The sequence below is a fragment of the Pangasianodon hypophthalmus genome, chromosome 22, assembly GCF_027358585.1.
Source record: "Pangasianodon hypophthalmus isolate fPanHyp1 chromosome 22, fPanHyp1.pri, whole genome shotgun sequence".
Classification (NCBI taxonomy): domain Eukaryota; kingdom Metazoa; phylum Chordata; class Actinopteri; order Siluriformes; family Pangasiidae; genus Pangasianodon; species Pangasianodon hypophthalmus.
This window is the reverse complement of record NC_069731.1, coordinates 17,706,573-17,727,150: the sequence shown is the minus strand read 5'-3', so window position 1 is coordinate 17,727,150 and position 20,578 is coordinate 17,706,573. Positions and strand designations below refer to the sequence as shown.

The following is a 20,578-nucleotide window of genomic DNA, read 5'->3' as shown; positions in this document are numbered from 1 at the left end:
GACTTGGAAATTTTGACTTGGAAAATTTTCTTTCAATCCTTAAACAACTGAAAAAGAGGAGTGCCTTAAGACTCTGAATGACTTGAATATACCTTAATTAACCCCCATTAAGCTCAATTTATTTTTATTACAGTTTTCTTTTTATATATTTATATATATTTAGGAATTTATTATTTGTATTGTTTTTTTCTCTCTCCTTGTTAAAGTATGCTGCTTGGATTTATTGTCGGTGTGCTAAACAGTGACAGTGACAACACCTTCTTGTTTAAAAAAAAAAAAAAAGGAAAAAAAGCCATCTGACCCTTTTATACCTCTCGCGAGGAAGTAATGTCACGTGATACGCACGGGTCTGCTTATGCTAATTAGGAATGAGCCATAATTTGTTGCGGTTATCTAGTAAGATTCGTCTACATGCTTTCTGTCTCTCACTCTCTTTTTTTTTTCTTTCCTGTACTGAATTGACTTAGAACGAGCGGTTATTGTACTACATTTTCATGTCTACATGTTCAGATATCAGACAGTGTCTGTGCTAAATGCAGTTGTGTCCTCACTGTGCGATAATGGTACAGTCCATGGTTAATAAAAAAGAAGCGAAAGTGAGGCTCGTGGTCGTTCGGCAAAAAGGCGAATCTACGTGCCTTCGACGGAAAGAAAAAAAAAGAAGAAGAAGAAGAAGAAGAAGAAGAAGAAAAAAAACAACAACAACAACGTGAATTCATTGTGAATAAAATGGGAGAACGTTTCAAAGATCCGACTAAGAGCTTCTTGTGCTCCTTCGCCAACTGTAAGGCTTCATTTTCCAAGTCATGGAAGCTGGAAGCTCATTACTGCAAACACACTGGGCTGGTAAGAGACAAACCAGGAAGTAAAGAGCATCTCTGTGACCCTTTCAGTTCAAATCACTTTTCTCTGATACCTTTATCTCCTCCATTAGAGACCTTTCGCATGTGATAACTGTGATAAAAGTTTTTGCACCCGCTACCAGCTCACCAGGCACAATCTGAGCCACAGTGGGAAGAAGCCATACCAGTGAGTCCTCCTGTACACATCCTCTTCCTCTATCATTCCCTTCTGATGCTCTTAATTAACTCTGTGTTCATTCATATAATCTGCAGGTGTATAGTGGATGGATGTTCAGAGGGCTTTACCAGCACTGCAGGGTTAAAGAACCATGTTGAACGTGTGCACCAGCACAAGGAGAAGCACTATGTGGTGAGTATGAAGAGCAACACACACCATTGGTCATGCATGCAGCCACAAAATCATCTGAGAACCAGTGTTGGATTATAGTCTCTTGATTTAGTCATGGGATGCTTCTCCTTTCTTAAATTGCCCTTCCTCGTTTCCTTGGAGTGAGAAGGGAAAGCAAGGAAAGAAAACAAGGATTTGTAGGAATCAAGAATGCCACTAAAGCTTCACTTTAATGCGACTTAAGTGAGTTCACTTATTGATGTGTGTTGTGTAGTTGTATTAAGCCACAGGTTCCCAGCCCTGGTCCTGGAGAACACTCTATGCTGCAAATTTTAGTCACCTGCTTGAACTAATCAGCTAATTAACAGCCCCAGTGGGTATGTTTGAGCAAGAAAAACACTAAAATGTGGACTTGTTGGTTAATTTTAGTCCCTTTTACTCTGATATAACTTGCATATAGTGTTTTTTTTTTTTTTTTTTATAAATATATAGTTTTTCTCAAACAGTTTAACACACCATTCCTGCTGCACACATTGAAATCAAGCTTTCCTTTTTAATACTAAAGGTTTTCATTGAATTCCTCTTTCAAAATTTGAAACATTTTAACACATTAGGAGTTAGTCCTTTTTCCCCTCCTTAAATGCAGCACAGATTAACACTTTGTGAACATGCGGAAAGTTTAATTTGTTCATAATGCCCTTATGCCACATCAGCTGGTTGCAAATCAAAATAACTTGTCATGGAGTGGAATTTCTTTCGTTTCCAAAATCCTTTGGTGTTTGTTAGTAACTCTGTCAACACCATGTGAAATGCTTTCCTTAGATTATAATCTGTTTTTGCTATTTTTCATTTGTTTTCAGTGTGACTATGAGGGTTGTCTGAAAGAATTTCATAAGAATAACCAGCTGAAGTCTCACAAATGTGAGCACATGAACCAGTTACCATTCGAGTAAGTAAAGACTGTCTATGCCTTCATTATCTCGTTATCTCAACTGTATCTGATTTGCTCAACTGAACTCTTACAGATGTCAGTATGAGGGCTGTGGGAAGAAGTACACTACCTCTAAAAAGCTGCAAAAACATGAGAAAGTGCATGATGGTAATAGATTTAAAAAAAAAAAAAAAAAAACATTTACAAAGGCCCTTGTCTGTAGAGTCACTTCACTTTATTCTGATGTTGAACTCGTAGGTTATCCGTGTGCTGAAGAGGGCTGTGCCTTCCAGGGAAGGACGTGGACGGAGTATCAGGCACACAGGAAAGCAGCGCACAGAGGTAACCTGCTCCATCTGAGGATTTGTGTCCTGATCTTGTGCTTCGAGTTGTAATCTCTGCTTCTCTGTGCAGAGGCTCTGCAGTGCGACAGCTGTACAAAGGTTTTCCATAAAGCCTGGTTTCTAAAGAAGCACAGACTCTTTGTCCACTTGGGTGTACGGCGTGTGTTTAAGTGCACTAAGGAGGGCTGTCCAAAAACCTACACCACGCGTTTCAACCTCCAGAATCACATTCTTTCCTTCCATGAGGGCAAACGCTCCTTCATCTGCCCTCATGACGGCTGTGGGAAAGCTTTCGCCATGGAGGTGAGAAACCGCTCAAAAGCGACTGAGGGCAGATGACTAATCATTTATGCTTTGATTAAAAAGGGTATTTCCTTTGCATTTGCAGGAAAGTCTGAAGCGACATGCTGTAGTCCATGACCCTCAGAAGAAAAAGATGCAGGTAAACCTCTGACACCTCAGTGATTTAAGGAATACTTCTATTTTTTTTTTTCTCCTAATCTATCTACTGCATCTCTGGTGATTTTACCATGTACAAGAATCTGGCCATGCTTCCCTTCACTTATAAGGGAAGTCTAAGGGCACTTGTTAAGTAAAGAATAAAGCATAAGTGTGCTGTTGTAGGAAAAATAATCCACAACGATCCAATGTGCTGTTGTAGGATAACGGAGTACTATGAAGGGCAAATTGTAAGGAGTAAGATGTGCAAGTATTCAATTAATCTAAAGTACAAACCTTCCAAAATAGTACTTGAGTAAAGAAGTATTTGGTAAATTTTCACATTGAGTTAATAATAAATATAAATGCAAAATGTACTTGATAAACTTTTCCTTCTGTTCTCAGAAGACCAAACGAGGATGGAAGAAGCTTAAACCAAAGACGAACGTGTCGAATGCCTCTGAACTGTCTGCACAGCTGCAAAATCTCTCTCTAAACAAGTCCACGTCCCAGAACAACCCATGAACGTCATGCGGTCACTGAGGAATTTCTAGTCGACTTTAAATTCACTATCCAGCATAATTTCATTTAAAAGCACTACTAAATAAACTCTCACTTGTCTGCACCTCTGGTTTTGTGTTGAATTAAATTACATTAATTACGATCTGACCTGTCCTATTTGTTGCATGGCCACTTATTGGCTATGCATCTGATCTAGGAACAAAAGTGGTTCATTTATAAAAAAAAAAAAAAAATCTGATCTGACCTTTTAAGGCATAAGGAAAATTAGATTAGTGTCACTTCATTCTAGTAATGTGAATGAGTTTTTTTTCTCAACACCAATCTGCTAAGAGGGACTCCTTCAAAGGAGCGTTCATAAGCTAAGAGGAAAGGTGGGCTGACTATCGTTATAAATGAAGAGTTTCGTAAATGAATATTGACTGTGATTGGCTGATGTGATGAACTCGTAAAGGAAATTTCAGTGCACTAGAGATTATGATGTTACATAAAATGAAAGGTTTTGCTCATTTTATAAATGAAAGCAATCATGCAATATACTTTAGTCAGCTTGTCAGTGTAGTCTGACAGGATTTTTAGTTTAATGTACATTTAGATTATCGATGTAGCAGACTATAGAGTAGTATATCCATGGTTCTGCATTTTAAGGAAACCAATTTTGGCTTGTCAGAATTTAGATATTCATTTTGTGCTGTAGGAATTACATTTTCATTTATTTTGATATGACGGATGGCATAGCCCTCTAAATCACCCAGTCTCCTCAGAGTTGATGGTCAGTAATTGATTTTTAGTTTAGTTTAGACATTTTTTTTTTTTAGTCATTTCTTTATTCACACTTCTTGGGAATGTGTCTAGAGAACTGTGTTATTTATTTTGGGAAATAAAATCCTAAATAAAATTACCTAACAAATTTCAGGTATAAATTATGCCTGGAGGCAGGACCAGTTGAGAACCACTCATCTAAGGATGGAAGAATTTATATTAGATTGTAGAGCTGTTATATTTTGTAAATTGTGTGTGTGTGTGTGTGTTCTTTAGGTTTAAAACTGGTCCTGGTCATACCTTTGGCTTGCCCCCACACCTGCTAAATTTATTCTAAAGAATAAAGCATGTAGCATAAAACATGGCATGTAAAGTTTGTTTTTGGAGTTTTTGCCTGGGTTTAATTCTTTAAATTAAATGTGGGATTGTGCTTAGTAAACTATGTTTTTTTTTTTTTTTCGTTTGTCGATTTGTTGCTGTTTTGTGTAGCAAAGCCCAGGGCTGATAATCTCAGTAAAAACCAGGTCAGATGTGCACTCGGTCAAACGTGACTCATGTAGGCTTACATAAATCAACCCAACTCTTTAAGCCGTGGCCACACGCCTACACTGCAAACACTGAGCTTTATCACGCACGTGTCTGTGGGAAAGATTTATTTATTAAACACCTGTACACATACACATATTCAAACATCCTCACTCGTATTCTCACACACACACAGATAGAGATAACATCTATATATAAAACCCCTGGCAGGGTGGAGTCATGAGAAGGCCTTAAGGCTGCGTTCCAGAGGGGCGGGGCCTCCCTCGTGGGCATGGCAGGGTTCTCTAAGGCCAGGTTTTATTCAGCATCGAGTGAAGCGTTCAAGTTTTTGAGACTCACACTGACACTATGGCATCCGTGGCAGAGCAGAAGGGACACAGGAATGATAAAACGCTTGGATGCGAGGACGGAGAGACTACGCCAGGCTACCAGGCCAGGAGATGACGGTGAGCGCCACCCGACTGCGCTGCTCCTTCAGCATGGGCACGAGGGCCGAGTGACTCATACCTGCTGTGGGAAGTCCGTTCACTGCCACGATCATGTCACCACACCTGAGGACAGAGACAGGGATAAGATCCACTGTTTTACTATGATCAGAGCATCAGAGAAAATCATGCACCCAAAAATGGGATATTTTAATGTTTAACTTAATATAATTTTTTTCAAAATAAATGCAGGTGCAAGCAAGTGGTCAGACACAAACAAAGCACTGTAGGATGCATTTGCAAATGTTCATTCATTCGTCCTTAGCAGCGGACTGGTCTGTTTTCCAGCGTTTCCACAAGCATATTCAATAAAATAAAAAAGAAGGAAAAAAAAGTCCTTCAGATTTAGGCCACACCTGCTTCAGGTTTAAATTGGAATACAGATATTATTACAGATCTATATATCTATAATTACAGAATATTTGGAGCACTAAACAGTTACAGATACAATTACAAATTTAGATTTTTCTCAGTACTTTTGCAAAAAAAAATATATATATAAATAAATAATTGAGCTGGGTGATATAGGAGCTCAGCTTGTGATCTCATGAAACAGTTTCCTGAAACCTACTAGTGCAAATTAAAACACACAGATCCTGCATGCTAATCTAGCTAGCTAGCTAATTTAGCTCATGTTTGTGAGGCACAGAATGTTGTTAATAATTGTGTTATATTTTTACAGATTTGTCAAGTGTTAAATAAATCACAGGGAATATGACGATGCAGACTATTGTGCTGAAATTTCACTTCTTTAAAAAAAAAAAACTTGTTGGCTAGTGATTTCATTTTTAATCAGGTGTAGAGATGCTTCTAGGCCACTTTATTAGTTATATAGGCATTAAACAAAGAAAAGCAATTGCATTAAAGAAAGTAGGATTACTTGGTAATATTTAATAGTGTTGAGAACGTAGTATGTTGAATGCTGGACTCACTTCAGCCGGCCGTCGTAATAGGCAGGAGTTCCTAACACAATGGTCTTGATGAAGAACGCCTGGTTGATGTGGTTGTCCTCGTAACCTCCGACAATGCTGAAGCCCCAGCTGCCAGGGTGACTCCGGCGCAGGACAATCTCATGGCTACTGTTCAGGTAGCTGAAAATAACAAAGAGTAAATAATGCACATCATGCTGAGTGTAAAATACATGAATTTCATCTCAATGACAACTTTTAGGCAACAAACACTCCATATGGGTGACGCTGCCTCACAGTACCTGCGGTTTGATCCTGCTCTCAGGTTACTATCTACATGTTCTTCTATGGGTTTCCTCCATTTTCCAGTTTCATCTCATGCAGGGAGGTGGATTGGCTATGCTAAGGTATGAATGTGTGTGTGCATGGTGCAGGGGAGAAGGGGAAAGGTTGTCAATGTTTTCACTGCATCACAAACAGCAGGCTTTTTCTTGATTCTGACAAAGTAAAGCAATAGTTTATTTTTGGGATACAACGTGATTTTGGGATCTGGTGTTCTTTGACAGGGCAGGAATCCTGCCAGGTGAAGATATATGAGCCAATGACAAGATAAGATTTTGGGATTTTGAAAGTCATTTCATGTCCCCTGGGCAATTTCAGGAAACATTTCAGAAGGAAGGAATCAGGCAGAAAGAAGATAAAAAGCAGAGATGAAAGTCAGGTCCACAGATGGTCAAAGAAGAAGGGACAGCTGCGGACTGTGAGGAGGACGGGAGTGAAGGAAGATTGGATGGAGGTGATTTGGCACAACAACAGGAGAAAGGAAGGAGAAGGACAGGTGCAGAGGAGAGGGGGATTGCGGAAGGGAGGCACAGTGAATGAGAGACGGAGGAGACTGAAAGCCCTCTGTGTCCCAGCCTCATAGGGAGAGATTGTGATTTTACAACATGGCACTTTCAGCTGATGAACCAACCGCACACACACTGACACGTAATCCTTTGGCCTACATCTCAAACATGGCACTTGCATTTGTCGAGTCCTCGTAACCAAAACAGCTCCACTTCCTCGTCTCGTCTCATCTCTGTACTGTCCTTCGTGTCTGATGACACTCTTTTAAGGACACAAGGAATAAGGAGGTGAACTTAACACCCGGCACACTCATGGCTCTCTGCCACGTCACTCTCCCTGGTGTCATTTTATTTGGATCGCTGCTCACCGAGGCCAGGTAGCTATTTTTAAAGCATCCCAGTAGAACAATTGTTACTGGCCCGAAAATAGAAACATTTTGAAAAAGCACATCCTGTTAAAGAGCAGTCATAGATCTGTGTCTTCAGTGCTTTGGGGACCAGATAAGCTAAAATCAGCACTGTTCATCTTCCTCATTCCTTTAACAGCTCCCGTGAGATTTCACATCACATTCCTTCATTAAGCCAACAGGAACTGAAGCCTCACCTGGGCAGGCCGAGCCACATGACCCAGGACGGTGACCAGCTGGCGTCGTAGTCGCTCTCGTGGTGAGGCAGAAGGCCCTCGTCCTGTCCCGGCTCGTCCACCATGCTCACCTCCAGCGCCCTCAGCTGCACAGAACACGAGGCGGCGCTGGATTTCAGCGTGCCCACCGCGTCGCTGTGGCTCAGGGATGTCAAGTCCTGACCGTTGATGCTCAGCAGCACGTCTCCTGAGCACACAGAGAAGTGAAGGTTAATGAGCCGAGTTTAAAGACACGCACAGCAGAGAGAGGCCTTCCCATGGAATACATTATCATCATGACCTCGGTACTTAATCATAGTGTTATGTGTTGTTTTATTATTATCTACAACTACATTTTAAGTACTTCTGCTTTACTTACAGTCAGTTACAAAATTATTGGCACCCCTCAAAATTAGGGAGAAAAAATGACTGTACAAAATAAATTTCACCCACAAATTGTAGAAACTACTTATTTAAATAATTCTCATGAGAGCCTTTTCTAAAGTAATAGTTTTCCTCAAATATATAATAATTCTAGATTTGACAATATTTATTTTAATATGGGTATTATATTTAGTTAGGGATTATTTTGTTTATTTGTTCTTACATTTTGTGTTGTTTCAAGCATTTTGATCATCATTTTAAATGTATAAATTATGCTATATAATGTATTTTTATTATTTTATGTGTAGTTCGTACTGTTTTGAGATCTATTAAAAATGAAATCATTCAATGAAATTCGCAATATTTCCATGGACTGCTATGGACTGCTATGGACTGCTGCTTTAATGACATTCATGCAATCTTAGAAGTTTAGTTGTTATCTACAGTTTTGTAAAACTGGAAAAAGACAGAAAGAGCAGACAGCCAGAGAAGACGGTGATGTAACTGACCCCGTTTGATTCGCCCGTCCCGTGACAGGCAGCCATGCGGTTGGACGCTCGTGACGAAGATGGGCAGCTCGCCACTCTTACTGCCCCGCCCCCCAGCCACGGTCATCCCCAGTGACTCGTGCGGCTCCTTCTTCACAGTGATGTGTTTTTCCTTGCAGGTGACACACTGAGAGAGGTCCTAACACAAAAATACAAAAACATGTAAAGAGAATATCTTTCTCAGAAAGGAAGATAGAATTACAAAAATACTAAACATGGCCTAAGAACATGTCACTTTTACCAGCGCAAGTTTATATAATATGTAGAAATATCCATGGTTATGCTATTAGCTCTTCCCTTCTGCTCTTTTACAGAAAACGCAAAGGAGCCACTCTGTGTTTGACCTCAGACTGACTCCAACTAAAGAATAAAACACTTCTCATCCCAAAGTGGTGTGATGAAGCAGAGTTACAGTTAACACCACAGAGTTGATTATTTTCTTATAACAGCATGTCTAAAAATGTTTTTTTTCCTCTTAAACCAGAAAACACATTCATAGAGGACAACACAGAATGCCTATTCATCAAATTGAGCCTGTCCATCTGTCCATTATTTTTATGCTGAGCTATCAAAGCATCGCTCACGCTCTGAGATTTTAACATTATAGCATTCTAAGGCTGCCGATTTCAACTCAAAAGAATTGTTTTATGACGTAGGATTTTGGTCTCCAACAGCAAAATCGTACAGTAAAAATCGTACAGCGTAAATCCGGATTAAGATGTTATTCCTGTCATCTCTGGAGTCCCAGTACTGCTTCTTCCACACCATCAATCACATCATTGATCCATCGAATAGAAGTCATTAATTACTACTGAGGACAAAGTGGAAGCAAAATAAGTGCTGCTGTAAGAGAGAGAGCTGTAATTGTCTAACACTGTCTAACACTGGAATATGCAATATCCACACACACACACACACAGAGACTCACCCTGTATGTGGAAGAGCGACTGAGCTGCAGGTTGGGAGTGGGATTTGGCACAGCCGTGTGGTGCGCCGGAGGCAGGAAGTGTTCATGGCACCAGCTATCGCGGACTGAACTCGAGCCCGTGTGTACAGCCATGGTCTGCTTGCCAGGCCTGCTGATCAGCAGATTCACTCTCTCTCCACTGGCCTGAAGTGTTACAGTAACCACAACGACATCATCAGTGTCTACTGCTATTTAATGCTTTAAACTTTAATGCCAGACCACTGACGTGCTGGCTTCTGCCAAGTGTAACCTCACTGACTTCCGCTGCTGTCCCTTTGTGCTCGGGAAGGCATTTAGTAATGCTTAAGCAAGATCCAGTAAGGACTGAGTTATTCAAAGATCTTTTTTTTTTTTCACTTCCCACCCACTAGCTAGGTCTGCCCTATCACATGATGGTGAAGGTACCACATGACAGGGGAAGTGCTTCCTCCGAGACAGTTTTTCCCCCAATAAAACATGGCAGATGAGCCAATCAACATATAAATGTGGAATGATGGACGTTTGAAAAGGTGTTTCAAAATCTCTCATAGTAACTGACACTCTATGGAAGCCCTGCCCCACTTCCCCCATCTCACGTTAGTATTTTACTATTTGGGATGTGGAGAATATTTTGAGTTCAACAATGTGAAATAGCAATCTATTAGTGCATAACAATTTACAAATACTTTTAATAGTAATGATAATTACAAACACAGACACATTCAAACAGTTTGAGCAGATTTGAGGTGAAATCTTCGGTGGGACTACTTTCTTTTCTAAAAATTAATATTCTAACCAGCCTATTCACATTTATCTCTCCTTCTCTCTCTACCTGTATAATCTGTGCGGCCTGCTCAGGTGTGCCGTGCCTCAGGTCGTGCTCGTTCACCGCCAGCACTCTGTCGTTGCTGTGCAGGCGTCCGTCCTTGGCGGCCAACCCCCCCTCCAGCAGTTCCAGCACGAACACGCCGGGCTCGTCTGTGCGCCGCACCAGCTTGATGCCCAGCTGTTCAGTAGAGTCCCGCTTGTTCAGGGTGATACGCAGGCTACCTGGGCTGCCTTCTGGCACTGCGGGGGCAGGAACAGCGGGGACTGGGGGTGGTCGGGCGCTGCAGCGGCGCTCTCTGAGCACGGTCAGCTGTAAGGTGGTACACGGACGAGCTAGTGTGGAACGGGCGAAGTTATGTGGGGTGTTACTGATGTCTACATTGTTCACCTGGAGGAAGAGGAGTGAAGGACAAAAGGAGAGATGTAATGCCTGAAAAGAAGCTTTGTAACAATATCGACTGAATAGAATTGACTATCAAATGCAAAAGGAATATTGATGAAATTTACATTCATGAGAATGCATAAACACACTCCGCTATTAGAACATGCAAATTCATCGATTGAGTGCTCGAAGAACTGCCGTTCTGTCAAGTACACTGGTCAGTCAGTAACTAAGACATTTTGCTGACAAATGTCTATTCCTGGAGGAATTAAAGGAGCAGTTTGTATGATTTAGAGCCTTCTGCTGCTTGTTAGGAGACTTGCAATTACAATGAAAACACTGAAAGGCTTCTTTTTTCCCTTTTCCTATGGTGAAACTATTATATGAATACTTCATGAGTTGCTTTTTAAGGAAAGGAGAGGAAGAGCTGAGCTGGACCAGCTGGGTGCAAAGCTCATTTCTGGGCCGGAAAATTTGTCAACAGGAGCACGAAACAACGAAACTTGCCAGATCCTTTAAACTGTAATATTCTGAATCGTAGTTTTTAAAATGCTGTAATTATACGGGTTTAGAAACATTTAAAACATTACTAACTGCACCTTTAAGCCTATTTGAGATGTTAAAATAGCTTTCGTTACCTGTAGTATTTGGTCACCAGCCAGCAGCCTCCCATCTCGAGCAATGACACCGTCACGATACACCTCCTGGATTACAATGTTTATAAGAGGCGTCTCATTGCCACCAACTATGCTTATACCCAACTCCACATAAGGGTTTGAGCGATGAATCTCAATGGTGGTGATCTCGCCTTCAGGCAAAGATGGCAGCTTTACACAACCTGGCAGGTGGAAACAGTACATCCATCACTGACTCTGGTGTATAGATAAGTGCATTCATTCATCTTCATTAACCACTTTATCCTGGTCAGGGTTGTGGTGGATCCGGAGCCTATCCCGGGAACACTGGGTTTGAGGTGAGAAATGGGATGCCAGTTCATCGCACAGCACCATGAACATACACACAATCACAAAAGTCGCACCTAGGGCTATTTTAGCATCACCAATCCAGAGGTATTTTTCAACAGAGATGCAGCATGGAAATAAAAAAGCAGTGAATATAGGCATACCTTCTTCTGCTGATAAGGGCAGAGACTCGACAAAGTCCCACCCTGATGACGCGGAGCTGCCGGTACGGAGAAGGTGGATGCAGGGGTTACTGAGGGGACGCTTTACACGTGGAGGGACGCGCTCCAAACCTTGGACACCTAAAGAAACAAGCCTCAGGTCAATCAATTCCTCATACAACATAGACCACCTTTGTGTTTTAAAGTCTCGGTATTGAGTCACTGTGTTCCCATGTGGACAATAAGGAAATGAATTAAACTTAATGACGAACAGACACATTTTCATGTTCTGTCCCATGCAATCATCTAACTCGGGGTTTCCAATTTTTTTTTGCCAATGTTCCCTTTACCTGCAAAATAAATATTATACACCCCTTTAGTACAGATTTATTTTCTGAACATAATCCAACTATTCAAATGTTAACCTCATTAATAAAACGTGTATATAAAAATAACCTTCTGGCTATTTATTGGCACCCCAGAGCTTTTTAGTCCTGAACTTTCCACCGAGAGAACACACTACCTGTTTTCTGAGGTTTGGACTAACCCTATTTAATCAAATAGTAACTAAGAACCACAGGAACTCAATAGTAAATGTAATAACTTTCATAATGATGGGATGTAATTTCCTATGGTCAGTAAGTTTTCTGACAGGAAAATTCAGGACAGAGGAGTTTCTCTGCAACAGAACAAGCTGTGTTTTTTTTTTTCTTTTTTCTTATTACCTTCGAGAGAGAGAGAGAATAGAGAGGCTCATAACTGAATGACATTCCCTACTATTAAATGTAACTAAAAATGGTTAAAAAGCATTACATTTTGTTTCAGCAACAAATTCAAAATTGTAATCATTGGCACCTTGACATGTTATAAGAGAAAGTAGTATGTACCTTGCTTGTATTGCTTTTATTGCCATTCCTATTCTGAATATGTAGTTTTGTTTTGTTGACTTGAGCGACTAAATTAACCCTCTGATGGTGCTAGACCCAAACCACTGGTGGAAAAGTGCAGATCAGACACCAACACATTGTTAAAAAAAAGGCTTTGATGTAACTCACTATCCTCCTCGGTACTCTCCTCAAAGGCAGGGTTGTCGACGCCTCGCTCCTCTGTCCACACAGGCACACTGCTGCTGCTGCTGCAGGCGTTGGAGCCAGCAGGGGGTGGCGATGTGCTCTCCCTCAGCTCGGTCTGTGGAGATTTGGAGGTGTCAGTCACCATGGTTTTGTCCTCACATCCCTTAACCTGGGTGCCCTCCAGGACCGCTCTCTGACCCTGTGTCCCAGGACACCTGCACACACACACACACACACACACACATACACACACAACTGTTATTCAGTATAGACCAAATGGTAATGGTGATCCCAAGAACCAATATTTACAATATATTTGATTAAAACTGAGGATGTACATTACATTTCATTCGCTAACTCTATACAGTCTTGTCATCATTTAATTAATTAACCTTTCAAGCTAAAAAGAACCTAAAAAATGTAAAACGTTAATAACCATAATGTTTTACCCAATGATAAGCACAAGCCGAGTTCATATCTCTCACAAAGGCTAGAACAAAGTCCAGATGCGGGGCAGAGTTTAAAGGTAACACAGCAGATACAACTGATGATTTATCATGCTTAACACCAGACCATATTGTTTTCCATATTAAATAATTAGTGACTTGGTGTAGCAGTTCCATTAGGCAGCAGGAAAATAGCAGAGCACCTGCATTTGTACCCAAAGCAAGAACCCTTTAAATGTTTAAAAAAGTCCTGCCTGCTTTTTCCTCTCTACCTAGTTTTGGACAGTCTGCATTTGAATACTGGAATATGATTGGTGCTTACATTTAATGATGCAATACCACGCATTCCAACACATCTCAAATTTTCCAATGATGAAAATCTGTGAAATATAATCTTTCCATTGGGTTCTGGGTCTGCCTCAAAGTCTCTGTCCATTGGGACATGCCTGATAGAGCTCCACAGATACAGAGCCAACAGAGGCATCCTGTTCCCGAACCACCTTAGCTGGCTCCTCTCGATTTGTAAGAGCAGTGGCTCTACTCCAAGGCTCTATTTCAGAGAGTAAGGTCAGCGAACAGTTCATTTCCCCCGCCTATACTTGCAACCTTATTCCTTCGGTCACTACCCACACTACCCTCTTCATCCGCAAACTGACCTCCTGCTTCACCACAACATACCAGTACTGCGACTGTATCACATCACTGACCAGATCCGTTTGTCAATCTCAGGACTGAGATGCTCCCGTCGGGTAAAGGGAGAGTCCTTAACTCTGGCAGAGGTGATTAAGTATTTTGGGATCTTATTCGCCTGAGAGAGAGAGATTTGAGATTTGAAATCATTTTCCAATTACTGGCTCAAAACCTTAACCACTGGCTCTCATTTTTTTTTTAAATACAACTATTCTACTCTAAAATGAGTCAGAATAATTAAAAATTGAAAATAATGAAATCAACTGTTAACATAAATGTAAGAAAAACTGTGTTATTAATGATCAGCTTTTCAATTCCGAGCTCCTTTTATGAAGTTCAAAAGAAGGTTTTGAAAAATTCCATGCTGGTTTTTTTCTCCGCACATTAATCAGGGCTCATTATGGACAATCCCCTGTGAGCTCTGGTGCCTGGTTATGAGCTGATCCGAGTACCATGGCTTCAATAAGAGGGAATCCACCACACAACAAAAGTTATAATAAGCATATAATATAATTGAAAATCTAAGTATCTTGATATTTATCACAATTGTTCTGAAATAAATGGTTGTTAGAAACAAAGATAATTTGCCAGGAAATGGCCATTTTTTTTTTATTTTAGATTTTCCAGAAGTCTGCTTCTGAGAAGGCATTACTTAGAAGGAATTTTTTAAAACATTTTATAGTTACATTTTTAAACATCATATTGTATCCAAACCTACATTAACATACTACATATTTCCCCAAAATACCTAATCACAATAAATAGAATATACTGCTTTCATCTGCTATTAGAATTATTGCCGGTTTTTGAGCTAAAATTTATACATTAAACCTCCTTCTAATTTTAATTTCTAAACATTAGTAGCTTTTAAAACAAATTTAACAACTGAGTTTTTGACATGTTAATAACATATTATTTCATCATGCCAGAGAAAAGGTTTCACTAGTTAGTGGTGGGTAAACACAAAATATAGTTATTATACAATTGTCTTATGATAATTAAACTTTCATCCTGGAAAAGGAAAGAACGGATTCAGCAGCTGATTGAAGGATATGATTCTAAATACAATATCCATTTATTCATAATCAATTAGGCAGAGACACATTATTTACATTGTTATAATTAGTGTAAATGTTAGGAATATTTTAAAATCAAGCATGCAAATCACCAATGCCTTTTTTCTTTTGACTGACAGAAGCAGTGCAAACGCATGAAATCTGGACTCAGTAGTTTGTTCTCAAAGCATCTTCGCTGAATCCAGATTCTGTCTAAAATCTAAACTCCACGTTCTCAGCCGCAGAAGTTTGGCACAATCCACCGACAACTCTTGCCAGCCCTAATCCAAGCCAAACCTGAGCACATTCAAGGCACAGCACTCATTTCACACTGTATCGCAACTGTTAATCCTGAAAGCCAATCAGCTAATCTCACAATCTAAACTAAAAATGCATTGCCCGGACTAAAATCTACGTTTACCACTCACCATAGGCCTGGGTTGCCTTTGGCAGTCTTGCAAAAGAAGTAGCTGAAAAGATCTCTGGAGTTGAAGTTTCCCAGCATGGCCACAGAAGACGCGGGCACACAGTCGGCCAACACATTCCTCAAGGGCTCTGCTAATCTCCTGTCACATGACTAAGGGGCAAATAATCCCCGATGAGATGGCAGATCAGTCCCGGCTTGGCTTCAGTTCCAGAGAAAGCATTCGCATTGATACCTGCCTGCTACTTACGCAGATCAGTGAAGCGTCAGTGCAGGGATCATATTAAAGGGATACTCCAGTGTTTATTCAACGTATTCTCTATCCACTACGTCTGAAGTGTATGTGTGAAAAGAATTTAAACACATTTCCTCTTTACTCCAAACTCAATTAGAATGGATGTCTAAGGGCAGTTGTTGAATTCCTCCAAATAAAGTTCAAAATACACGATACAGCCAAACGTTTCTGGATCCCTGACCATCACATTCATATGTGTTCCTTCCCCAAACTGTTGCCACAAAGTTGGAAGCACACCTTCACATGGGATGTTTTTTTATGCTGTAGTTTTTTAATTTAAGTTCATTGGAACTAAGAGGCCCAAACCTGTTCCATCATGACAATGCCCCTGTGCACAAAGCAAGCTCCATGAAGACATGGTTTGCCATGTCGGAGTGGAAGAACACGAGTGTCCTGCATAGAACCCTGACCTCAACCCCACTGAACACCTTTGGATTTGTCAACCTAATGATTTCTCACCAACATCTCCATCAACGCCTTTTGACTTTAACAATATGCCAGTCGATGATGAAATGCTCTGTTATACGGTAGAGTTGTGCCATAAATGTTTGAGCCCAGGTCAAAAATCAGCAGCACTGATGGTGTCTGAGTGGAATCATCAGGAAGCATCTGACATGTCTGAATGGGAGGCTTATAGCTAAATAATTATCATACCTTGTATATGCTTTTGTGTAGATTAGACAAGACAGCATAGAGCAAGACCCATACGTACTACTAGTACTAAAGCCCTGCGAGTGAAGTGAGGGAGCTGTGTGTACATGCTACTCTGGGTGTGCTAGATCAAACACAGCATCTGAAGTGTTCACTCTTGTGTAGGCTCTTCAGTATGCACCAAATGACATCTGTAGCTCTTAGAAGAAAAAAAAAATCACAGCTCTTCTGAGAACTGCACAAATAGCTTCACAGTGGTCGCATAATTGTGAATTTTTAATATCCACATTTCTACTTTGTATATAATTTATATACATTGTGAAGTCGCTCTGAGTTATGGTGTTATAAGGTGTACCTATGTTCCAGGTACATCACACACAGGTGCATTCTGAGTGTATGCATATGTGTGTGTGTGTGAGCAACAATTTTTATTTGCTAGCTTTTCTTCTGAATGTTACAGCTTCTGTAACTTTTGAATGTGAGCCATCTGTCATTTTTTTAGGTGTTGGGACAATGAGATGATTTTATGAGACTTTTATCAAGAAAATGCAACATTTTCAGAGCCAGTGCAGTTTCAGTTGATGCTAAGCGCCATTATGTAATTTTAGTTGTTCTGAATCTTTTCTAAGTAATTTACCAACAGATCTGAGGAAAATGTTGATATTCCTGACAATTCTGTCCCATTTTTGTCCCATTGTGCCTTTACATTATGATATAAAACAGTGTAAAACATGCTAGCCATGTACTAGCTACCTAAAGGATTAGCCTACGTGATTAGCTGGTTTGGTGCCTAGCAACAGTCTTCTCACCACTTTAAGCACTTGAAAAAAGAGAGTGTAACATTTGTCACATTCATGCTCCATAACGTTTTTAGAAGCTGTTCAATTCTAGGATATATTTTCAGAACGTTGCAGGAAGGTTGCAGGAAGAACTTAACGTTCTTTGAACTTGTCAAATACATTACCAAACGATTTGATAATGATCTGTTGTCTGAGAAATACCTGTGAATTAGGTATTGTGCGCGCGTGTGTGTGTGTATACCTGTGTTTGAGATGTGCCTCCAGGTCACAGCGTGGCATGCTGAGGGAGCAGACTGGTGTGAGCGGGCACGTGATGGACAGTTTATCCAGCAGCTTGTGCACCAGGATGCTGGAGCGTCGGCAGCCCTGCAGCTGCAGCCTGGCACGATCCAGTGGGCAGAAGTCACGCTCCTGCAGGAAGCTGCGCAGGCAGCGGGCACAGAACGTGTGGCCACACGGCGTGTCCAAGGGCTGCACCAGAGGCTGCAGGCAGATGTGACACACCAGGTCATCATCCACCTCCAGCCTGTAGTTGTACAGGTGGTTCTCCCAGGAGCGGTGGATCTGCCCACACTCCGGACACAGGGCCTCCAGGAGAGCCTCGCTAACCATGCTGGCATCCACACCTTCGCCCAGGCTGCCCATCACGCCACTCGACACACTCAACTGACTGCTTATGGGATCGTCCGCTCCATGGGCCTTAGAGACAGCACGAGAGAGATAAAGTGAGATAAAGGTGCAGCAGTTAACTTTCTACACAGTCAACTCGAAGGTTGTGGGTTCGAATCCCAGGACTGCTGCTGCTGAGCCCTTAAACAAGACCCTTTATTCTCAGACTGGATTATGCCTCACTTATAAAATCCAACACTTATCCTATATAGAGTATCTACATTTAGCCAATATTGACCTAAAACACACTATGTACTGCATATTCCAATCCACTGGCATAGTTTTTGTCATGTGTAATGTTGACAGACACGGGTATGAACACTAGCCACAAATTATCTCCGGCAGCCCATGATGTTTCACCTAACTTGTCAGTTTTATGTATCATCAGATACTAAGACTTCTGTTATTGCGTAGAAATTCCCTACAAGATCCCTACAAGTCAAACAAATGTGTGTAAATGTATATGTAAATAAAATAAATAACTAAATTAATAAATAATAATAATCATAATAATAATAATAATAATAATAACATGAACTGTTGTAAAAGATTCGGCATGCACTGAGACAGTAAAATTAATGGAAATGCACATAAATCCAGGTATATCTTTGTATTTTATGCATGTTAACTTGACAAAATGATTTTTTGATTTGAGACCTACCTTTGTCTCACCAGAGACACTCATTGCTCGGACTGAACAAAATATCACATAATAATTCCATACGTACAAATTGTCATTAGAATATGCTTTTGACTATATTAAAATCCACTGGTGAACCCTTAAACCTTAATTTACAGCTTAAATAACAGACTGACTGGCATTATATTGCCTAGAAATGATTCCTTTTGTTAGATCATGTGCGTCCGAAACAAAGAAACACTCGTCTGGAGCATCTCCGATTGTTCAGGATGATCGCAGAATCAAAAACATTTTCCCGATTACTGGTTACCTGGCACATTTCCACAATATCAATACTGCAAAAGCAAATGATGACTACGATATCACTTAAGCAACAATAGCTTATACTGTCCAAACCTCTTGGCAGCAAGCAGCTAGACAACTGTACCTCCATTCCTCCTTTCTGAGTATCCATGGCAACCAGCATCCGTGGCCACCATCATGTTTTTTTTTAATGAAAGAAAGAAAAACACAGCCAGAGACTCTGCTGTGTCTTTATCTCTGTGACTGCACGTCTCTGTCTCTTTATCTTGCAGCTGCATATGCATAATTCATGAGGATACAAGGCTCCTCTGTTCCCATAACAAAGCCTTGTCATCGTCTCATCACGTACAAACACACACACACACACACACACACAGTATTCCAAGGACACATTAATGTATCTATTGCTCTGCATTGTTGTAAATGAAGACATGTGCTGTTAAAGGGGACGTAGAAAAACACGTGCAATATAGAAAGCGGCATGTGCAATGTTATAGGGTCCAAAAATACAGTACAGTACCACTTGATGTCTGTGTGTTCAATGATTTAAGTGTTCCTAATGAGGTTATTGAGCTGCCTGATGGTCCGAGTGCTGATACTTCTGCACCTTCTTCCTGATTGGATGTACTGTGTGTGTGAAATGTGGTAATGAATTGTTCATACACTGGTACATTGTATGTAGGCTACTAAACTGCCTGTGCATATATTAATAAATAAATAGGACTGAGCAGTAAATAGCCTAATTCTAACAAGGGCCTGGCTGCTGTATGTGCATCGAAGAGAGGACATTACATTTCAGTGCACGTTTTCTAGTCGGATCTCTCATCGTATTTTCAGTTGTGTTCAATAACACGATTTATACATGCTGGTGGTTTATAGTCCAACATATGAGCAATATTAGGCACAAGGACATGTAAACAAAGTGCATCTTTGTTAGTGAACTGGAAGTCACCAAAAATGGCAACTCCTGCACAAGACATGACCTAGAAAGTCACACACTCGTTAGATTAAGGCTGAAGAGCAAAAAAAAAAAACATCTCAACTTTCTGCAATGGTTCTATCCTTTTGTTTGCCATCAACTCTCTCTCTCTCTCTCTCTCTCTCATGTCATACTGCTCCTGTGGATAATAGATACATCTTCCTTCCTATTGCCCTTGGCTGATGATGGTGATGATGCTGATGATGTCAGTTTGTCTGATCATGAGCATCAGGAAGGAACCACCATGTAAATGATCTCAGTATAGAGAAATTCCAGGTATTTCTGTACAATTGCCAAGTCAGGATATAAATAATGACACCCTTCAGTCTTATACAGACACATATATACAGAGCTATGATCAATCTGAGCCTTTTTCATTCAGCAATTTAATGCAAATTTGGATGTATGACAGTGAGCTCTCCTCTCTCATTATTTTATTTTATTTTATTTATTTATGACGGTCGTAAATGTGTCGGCACAGCCTGCACACAGACACTGACGTCTCATTTAACAGCCTCGATCTGACCATTTTATTGGGAATAACACGCTGAATATGCAGAGTATTATACTACCTTATCGGGCGCTTCCTCCAAGCGATAAATTCCTGTCCCGAAAGGGGACGATGTTGAGGATTTCGGTCACATCCGCCGCATCCGCTTCGGTCGCGACAGGTCTCTATGCGCTCCGTGGCTCCTCTGCTCCTCGGCCATGGCCACGCCCCTTTTCAACAGCGCTGCACTGTGATTGG

The 20,578-nt window shown here is 40.7% G+C and overlaps 2 protein-coding genes across 3 annotated transcripts; one reads left to right on the top strand and one right to left on the bottom strand.

Moving 5' to 3' along the window:
* The first annotated feature begins 607 nt into the window (after positions 1-607).
* gtf3ab (general transcription factor IIIA, b) lies at positions 608-3,529 on the top strand. Its single transcript, XM_026938107.3, has 9 exons — positions 608-846; positions 935-1,029; positions 1,116-1,212; positions 2,052-2,140; positions 2,217-2,290; positions 2,381-2,464; positions 2,537-2,769; positions 2,855-2,908; positions 3,310-3,529. Exons 1-9 carry the CDS (start codon positions 730-732, stop codon positions 3,427-3,429), a joined length of 963 nt encoding a protein of 320 aa, XP_026793908.2. The 5' UTR covers positions 608-729; the 3' UTR covers positions 3,430-3,529.
* Positions 3,530-4,821: 1,292 nt separating this feature from the next.
* lnx2a (ligand of numb-protein X 2a) lies at positions 4,822-20,555 on the bottom strand. 2 transcript variants are annotated; one of them, XM_026937820.3, is made up of 11 exons: positions 20,403-20,555; positions 17,481-17,938; positions 12,861-13,093; positions 11,809-11,946; positions 11,321-11,520; positions 10,305-10,688; positions 9,455-9,637; positions 8,488-8,665; positions 7,577-7,802; positions 6,149-6,307; positions 4,822-5,282 (listed from the first exon to the last, which is right to left on the bottom strand). In XM_026937820.3, the coding sequence occupies exons 2-11, from the start codon at positions 17,882-17,884 to the stop codon at positions 5,147-5,149; spliced, it is 2,241 nt and encodes a 746-aa protein (XP_026793621.1). In that variant the 5' UTR covers positions 17,885-17,938; positions 20,403-20,555; the 3' UTR covers positions 4,822-5,146. The 2 variants fall into 2 exon arrangements, with proteins under 2 accessions (XP_026793621.1, XP_026793620.1); XM_026937819.3 differs by lacking the exon at positions 20,403-20,555 and adding an exon at positions 18,976-19,074.
* Between the last annotated feature and the right edge of the window lie 23 nt (positions 20,556-20,578).

What these genes read in the sequence shown, in the direction of transcription:
- gtf3ab (XM_026938107.3), top strand. Translation starts at nt 730, where the DNA reads ATGGGAGAACGTTTCAAAGATCCGACTAAGAGCTTCTTGTGCTCCTTC. An exon ending in ACTGCAAACACACTGGGCTG is followed by an intron (nt 847 to 934) that starts GTAAGAGACAAA and finishes CTCCTCCATTAG; the next exon opens with AGACCTTTCGCATGTGATAA. An exon ending in CTCAGAAGAAAAAGATGCAG is followed by an intron (nt 2,909 to 3,309) that starts GTAAACCTCTGA and finishes TTCTGTTCTCAG; the next exon opens with AAGACCAAACGAGGATGGAA.
- lnx2a (XM_026937819.3), bottom strand. Translation starts at nt 19,014, where the DNA reads ATGCTGGTTGCCATGGATACTCAGAAAGGAGGAATGGAG. An exon ending in CTGGTGACCAAATACTACAG is followed by an intron (nt 10,689 to 11,320) that starts GTAACGAAAGCT and finishes CTCTTCCTCCAG; the next exon opens with GTGAACAATGTAGACATCAG. An exon ending in TATTACGACGGCCGGCTGAA is followed by an intron (nt 5,283 to 6,148) that starts GTGAGTCCAGCA and finishes CTCTGTCCTCAG; the next exon opens with GTGTGGTGACATGATCGTGG.